This window comes from Dipodomys merriami, unplaced genomic scaffold (assembly GCF_024711535.1).
Source record: "Dipodomys merriami isolate MVZ:Mamm:240054 unplaced genomic scaffold, mDipMer1.0.p SCAF_8, whole genome shotgun sequence".
Lineage (NCBI taxonomy): Eukaryota > Metazoa > Chordata > Mammalia > Rodentia > Heteromyidae > Dipodomys > Dipodomys merriami.
The window spans coordinates 58961488-58969054 of NW_027206401.1; the positions used below are offsets into that span (position 1 = coordinate 58961488).

At 41.0% G+C, this 7567-nt stretch overlaps 1 protein-coding gene across 1 annotated transcript; it reads right to left on the reverse strand.

Moving 5' to 3' along the window:
* Nucleotides 1-3370: 3370 nt before the first annotated feature.
* On the reverse strand, nt 3371-3652 carry LOC138819282 (small nuclear ribonucleoprotein E-like). The gene has a single exon (XM_070010686.1). It carries the CDS (start codon nt 3650-3652, stop codon nt 3371-3373), a length of 282 nt encoding a protein of 93 aa, XP_069866787.1.
* Between the last annotated feature and the right edge of the window lie 3915 nt (nt 3653-7567).

A 7567-nucleotide genomic window follows, 5' to 3' on the forward strand; every position in this document is an offset into this window, starting at 1 on the left:
ATTAGGAATCTATGAAAGAATACAGAATGTTAGAAATAAACATTAAATATGTAGATATGTGTGCATATGTGTGTGTGTGTATTAAAGACAGGGTCTCACTATGTGGCCTAGTCTAGAACTTGTAATCCTCCTGCTTCTTTTTAAATGCTGGGATTCTAGGTATGTGTCATCATGCTCAGCATAAAGAAATAATTTATTTCCTGTTTTTTACCTTTTTTAAAGATGGTAACTAGGACAACCAACCAAGATAATGTGTTTTCCTTTGTAACACATAGATGTAAAACATATAACAATAGTAGTAGTGGTGTTGGGAGTAGGAAACAGAAGTATAGGTATTTCTTCTACATGTGTTACATAGTATTAGTTATGATATTAAAGCAGCATTCCATAAACCTTCATCATCCTTCTTGGTAGCCACTACCCACTTGACGTTCCTGAACCCTTAAACTGTGACTGGTTTAAAATGAAACTTGGTGTCAGAATAAAACATAAACCAGACTTCAGACATAATATGAAAAATATTACAAATTTTCTTATTAATTTTTATGCTAACATAGATTGAAATATAATTTGCATATATTGGTTTAACAAAAATAGTAATAAAATTTCACCTTTTAACTTACTTAAATGTTGCTTTCATGAAATTTACATTATATACATGGATCACTTAGCTATCAGGCCGTCTTGTTAAAAATAAACTTGAAACAATCACTATAAACAACATCAAATAAAACAACAACCAGACAAATAGAAACAAAGAGTTAGAGGAACAAAGAATAGAGGAAAAATGAAAAATATACAAAATGAAAGAGGGAACAGAAGAATGAAAATAGCACATGGTAGATTTAAATCCAACTATTAAATGTTCATGAGCTAAATGTTCCCTAAAAGATGGAGATTTTCAGATTGAATTTTAAGTCTACGATGTCCACTTCCTTTAAGAAGCCTAATATACTTAGTTTGGGTTTTCTTTTGTTTGGTTTCTTTTTGTCTTGATAATAGTCCCTTCCTGTGTTGTCTAGGCTGGCCTCAAATTCCTGGGCTTAAGAATTCCTCTTGGGCTGGGAAGGTGGCTCAGTGGTAGAGCGCTTGCCTTGCATACATGAGGTCCTGGGTTCGATTCCTCAGCACCACATAAGCAGAAAAAAAAAAGCTGGAAGTGGTGCTATGGTTCAAGTGGTAGCGCGCTAGCCTTGAGCTGAAGAGCTGAGGAACATCACCCAGGCCCAGAGTTCAGGCCCCACGACCGGACCAAAAAAAAAAAAAAAAAAAAAGAATTCCTCTTGTCCCAGCCTCCCCAGTAGCTGAAACTATAGGAGTAACCCACCATACTAAGTTACTCAATCCATTTAAGATTTTCATAGCATATAATCATTGCATAAGCTAGTATTTGATTGTGACATTCCTATTCATACATACAGTGTACCCTACAGATATTCAAGTTAAATGACATAACTAGCTAAAAATAAAAGAATAAAAAGGATAGATTATACTAAACTACTAAAATACTGAAGTCCAGAAGTCCCTTCCCAGAGTTCTTGAAAAACATCTAAGAGGTGAATCTCAGTCACATGCTTTAGGATCTAGTCCCACATTCTGTAGCAGGAGATCTTAGATGGTTGTGACGGTAAGCACTGTCCTCTGATGGACCAGGAGAGTGTGCGACATATTTCATAACCATTGGTAACACATAATTTACCAAACCAGACCTAGATAGTTTGGAGTAACAAATAAACTTCTGGATAGAGTAATGAGAGGTAATTATTTTAATAATCACATCACTGGAAGGAGAACGAACAACACAGAACAGGATCCATCCTTCACCATGACCCCATATCATCCAGCCAGCCAGGAAAACTGAAAATAAAGCAAAGATTAGAGAAGGAAGAGAGGTACTGGATTGAAAGGGCAGATGACATCTCTTTTTTTCCTAACATAATCAGAATTTCCAGACATGAAAGCAAGGTCTTCAGGATGGCAGTAAGAATTGGCCAGCTAAGCTTCCAGCCACAAGATGCATGGCTTCAACAGCATTTATTTTCTCACGGTCTCGAGGCTGGAAGATCTAGGTGCCAGCACGGTTGGTTTGTAGTGAACCTATGCTTAGCTTGCAGATGGGGCCTCTGTGTCTTCACAGGTTTTTTCTCTCCTGTGGGAGGGCAGAGAAAAATACCTGGCACCTCTTTCTTTCTTCTTTTTTTAGGCCACTAGAATTATTGGATTAGGGCCTCACCCTTATAATTTCTCTTCATCATAATTACCTCTATATAGGCCTTATCACAGTGGGTTATCTTTGAGGAAGACTCAATTCAGTCTGTAGGAAAATCTACCTAGGGAATGTGATAAAAATCAGTTTAGTGTTTACAAGTTGATGGTCTCTAAGCAATACTTTTTTATTGTTTTAAAATGATGGAGATTGAATATAGGGTCTTGCACTAAGTGCACCACCCCCAAGTACAGTTTATTAACTAATGAATGTGTAGGATATAAAACTACTGTAGTTTGGTGTCAGTGGCTCACACCTGGAATCCCAGCCCAAGTTCAAAGCCAGCCCAAGCAAGACTGTGAGATTCTTATCTCCAATAAACTACTCAGAAAAAGCCAGAAGTGGCGTTGTTGCTCAGTGGTAGAGTGCTAGTCTTGAGCTCAGAGAGGCTTGGGACAAGACCCAGGCTCTGAGTTCAAGCTCCAGGATTGGGGGAAAAATCCAACTAAGTACTTTAATCTACCAAGCCATAAAAGAATAAAGCAATGCAAAACTGCAAAAATACCCTTCTGATTTTTACATCATCTTTGAAACCTCTCATTTTAATGGAGCTACAAACATAACCAGGCCTCATTCATACTAGGTTTAAGACGCCACCTCTGAGCTCCAGCCCAAGATCATGGTCTCTCCTTTTCTCCTGTCATTATTCTATCACAGTCTCCTCACAGGAAATAACAATAATGTTTTCACAATTTGTCCTTCACATTGAATCTTATCTTCCTTTCAAGGATCTTTCAGAAACAAATTGTTAAGGTCTTTGGTGGCTTTCCTATTGTGTTCTGTTAGTAGTAGTAGTAGTAGTACTTGCCAGTACTGGGGCTTGAACTCACTTAAGGCCTAGTGTTCTCACTTGGCTCTTTTCTGCTCAAGGCAGCTGCTACCGCTTGAGCCACACCTCCAGTTCTATTTTTTTTTTTTACAATCCCAACGAATTTATTGTCACCTGATGATAACACAAGGTCATCAGAACTGTGCACACTAACAATAGGTCTCATCAAACAATATGAACAGATGTTTTCTTAGGTTCCCAGCAAAGAACACTAAAACACAAACAAACAAAAAAAACACTGTATAAGATTCTTGATATTCTCACTTTGATCATTTCTAGTTGGAGACACTTTTTAGTAGAGTAATATTATCTCCTTTGAACATGATGCGACCCAGTTGTTTTCTTGACTTTGTTTTAGAATGAATTTCTTCTGCATCATCTAACACAAGGTTCATGTATTCATTAAAGCCAATGATGCAGCTCTCTATCCGAATATTCACCTGCTCATACAGCCACACCTGAATCCGAGATCTATTTTGTAAATATCTGAAGATAAGGTTGATGGGCTGCAGCACCATCACCTTTTGCACCTTTTGGCCCTGGCCGCGGTACGCCATGGTGGAATCTTACAAAGGCCACACGGATCAGCACGCCACCCTACGAGGCACCTTCTGAACTCTCCTATTGTTTTTAAACTAGAGCCTAAACTTAATTCGGTCGGTGAGGCTCTACCCAATCCAGTCCCTACCTTCCTCTTGAGCTGAATATTAAATCCCCCCCTATCGCTCTTCAGTGCACTATAATGGTGATTGTTTTATCGCTGCTATGATCAATTACTTGACAGAAACAACTTACAGAAAGAAAGATGTATTTTGGCTGACAGCTTCAGAGATTTCAGTTCATGAATTGTGGCACCATGATGAGGCAGAGCATCCCAATCGCAGGAGGATGAAGGAGAGGCTGCTAACTCATGATGGCCAGGAAACAGAAAGGGGTAGGGAGCAGCTGGGTGAACACATGATGGTCAAAGAACTTTCCTCCGTGACCCCCTTTCTCCTGGTAAGCCCACTTCCCAGTACCTTCCAAAGGAACTTCCACTTCCAACCCATGAGTCTGTAATGTACCTTTCTGATTCAAGCCATGACGTTAGCCGAGCTGGGTTTCTGGTTTCCATAACAGGCGTCCTTCCCACCTGTTCTTTTCCTGGTATTATCCTCCTCATTCTCCAGCATGTACCAGTTGTCCATTAAGCTGCTGGTTTAGATCTCTTCATTGCTCTGTCTTTGCACACTTGATTCTAGATCTTGGAGGGGGGGAGGGAAGCAAACTCTGGCCCAGAGATCAGTTGCTGAGGCTCTAGCCTTAATTCTTGTCTGAGTCACTGCGTTTCTGGGCCTCTGGGGTCGGAAGGCATTTGTAGAGTGAATGTTCTCAGACTCTCCAAAATCAGAAAATGCAAGGGATAGGTGCAGAGCCACGTGGAAACCCTAATTCAATTTTACAGTCCTTTTCTAGAAACACATATGGTAGGGAACTGGGCAAAGCCATAGATTTTGGGGTTCAATACTGCTTGTTCATCAATGTAAAAGAATGTAAACCAACCTAATAAGCTTTTGAAGAAAAAAATGAATATATAAAACATGATATAAAAATAGTTTTATACTGAGGAGGCAGAGAACTACACAGCTACACAGGAAAGTTTATGAGATTCTTATCTTCAGTAAACTACTTAGAAAATCAAGAAGTGGTGCTGTGGCTCAACTGGTAGAGTGCTAGCCTTGAACAAAAGAAGCTCAGGGACAGGGCCCAGGACCTGAGTTCAAGCTCCAGGACCAGCATACAAAAAAAGTTTTATTTAGGCATTATGACAATATGACAATTGTGCAATTTAATGTTTTGACAGATGTATTCAATCATGAAACTAAGATAGTACACATGTCCATGCCACCAAATTTTCCTTATACCCCTTGTCTTGCTCCCTCCAGGGAGCCACTAATCTGCCGTTAGATACATTAGCTTCCATTTCCTATAATTTAATATAAGTGGAATTATACAGTATATATTTATTTGTGCTGGCTTTTTTCACTCAGTTATGTTTATTTGAGGGTTTTTTTGTGATGTTATGTATATCTGTAGTTCAATTCCACTTCAGTGTTGAGTAGTGTTCCACTTTACCACCTTACAATTGTATCATAGTCTTCATAGTTTCCATTTCCCCGATGAAGTGCATTTAGGTTGTGCTATAACAGAGAAACTTGGCAAGAGAATTTATAGGCAAGTCCTTGAATGAGCTGTGTCAAGTTTGCTCTTGAGTGAGCATGCAGGGTTTGTCATATGGCAGGTGGATATATCGACACATTGTTCATCAAAGTAGTGATCATTACTGTATACCTCATCAATCAGCATGATATACCAGTTCCATTCTACATTTTGGTCCTCTCTTAGTGTGGCTAATCTTTTTAATTTTAACTATTTATCTTTTTAATTTTAACTATTTATTTTTAGGCTGGAGCTGGGGCTTGAACTCTGAGCCTGGGTGCTGTCTCTTAGCTTTTTAGCACAAGCCTGGCACTTTATCACTTGAGCCATACCTCCACTTCTGGCTGTTTTGGTGGTTAACTGGAGATAAGAGACTGTTGGACTTTCCTGCCCAGCTGATGTCAAACCTCAATCGTCAGATCAAATTCTGACCCTGGATCAGAATTACAGTGTGAGCCTCTATGCTGGGCCTAGGTGTCTGCTCAGACACCTCTCTTCAACAAGGCCTCATCTAACTCTCTTACTCAAGATGACCCCATCTCCTCTCAGTTGTTCTTATCATATCACTATAATTATCCCCTTCAAAGTATTTAGTCTGTAAATCTGTGGAGAGCTGCGGGAGCCGACCAAAGATGGCGTGGCCGCATGGCGCGGCCACGACCAAAGATGGTGCTGGCTTCCGCCTTCCGCCTTCCCGATGGCGAGTGCTCTCTGTGAAAAACAACTCCTTATAGGCTATGGCTTGGCTACTGGCTTGCTTCCGTGTTTGCGACCCTATTGGTATACGCTACGTGGCACCTCAGGATTGGCCATCCAGGAGGCTTATAACCGGAGCGCAGGTGCGGGCGAGAGAGAAGCTAGCAAACAAGGTTCCTAAATAAACTGCTTTGAGAAGAATCCCGGGTCGTGTCTTCCTTGCTGGTCGAGGTGGTTGTGACATAAATCAATAAATGTTTACTTATTTGTGTGTTTATCATTTGTTTCTTCTTATCACAGAAGTTCTTTGAGAATGAGATTCTTGCTTACTTGGTCAATATTATGCCCTCAAACACTGTTAGTCTATTATTGTAGTCTAATGAAGTATTTAACAAAAATTGTTGAATGAACTAGGAGAACCAGGTGCCAGTGGCTCATGCCTGTAACCCTAACTACTCAAGAGGCTGAGATCTGAGGATCACAGTTCAAAGTCAGCTGGGGCAGGAAAGTCTAAGAGTATTTCATCTCCAATGAATCACCAAAAAGCCGGAAGTAGAGCTGTAGATCACGTGGTTAAGCATTAATCTTAGGAGACAGTGACCAGGCCCTGAGTTCAAGCACCAAGACCAGCACCCACACAAAAAAGTTGTTGGATGAATCTGTCTGTGTGTGGTGTGTACCAGGCTATAAGTTTTATAATAACTGGACTGAGTTATGTCTTGCTCATCCCTGCATGTTCACTCAGAGGGTGGACTGAGTATGTGCTGAGCAAAAATGAAAAAAATAATACTGTCAAGAGATATACAGCAGCCTGGCGCTGGTGGCTCTCACCTGTGATCCTACCTACTCACAAGGCTGAGATCTGAAGATCTTGGTTCTAAGCCAGCCCAGGCAGGAAAACCCAGGAGACTCTCTTTTTCTTTTTTCTTTTTTTTTTGGGTCCGGTCATGGGGCCTGAACTCTGGGCCTGGGCACTGTCCCTCAGCTCTTCAGCTCAAGGCTAGTGCTCTACCACTTGAGCCACAGCGCCACTTCCAACTTTTTTCTTTTTTCTTATGTGGTGCTGAGGAATCGAATCCAGGGCCTCAGGCATGCAAGGCAAGCGCTCTACCACTGAGCCACCTTCCCAGCCCCACAGGAGACTCTTATCACCAATGAATCACCAAAAACTACAAGTGGAAGTCTGATAAAGTGCCAGCCTTGTGCAAAACAGCTAAAGAACAGCTCACAGGCTGTTTTATAACACAATTATAAAGCCAGCAGCACTATAATCAAGAGTGCCAGAGCCTTCTGAGCAGAGCATAGGGAATTGTCTCAGCACCCGCAGGAGCCCTCAGCCTCGCCAATTATGGGACATCCCAGCTCACAGGAAGACTGCCTGTAGTTCCTGGCTTGTTTTCCTTGTCTACTGGTTTCCAACCCCTACCAGAAAGTGCCTTCCCTGCATTCATGAAAATCCTCAGAGAGCTTCTTACTTATGATCAGAAACAGATCTAGGCCTGGTAGACACCAAATTCTCTGAGAATTTGGTCACTGCTGCTTTTCTGTCTCCTTTCTCCAACCATCCAATTCTTTGA

Bases quoted from the DNA above. Each gene is read 5' to 3' on its own strand.
- LOC138819282 (XM_070010686.1), bottom strand. From the start codon at position 3,652: ATGGCGTACCGCGGCCAGGGCCAAAAGGTGCAAAAGGTGATGGTGCTG.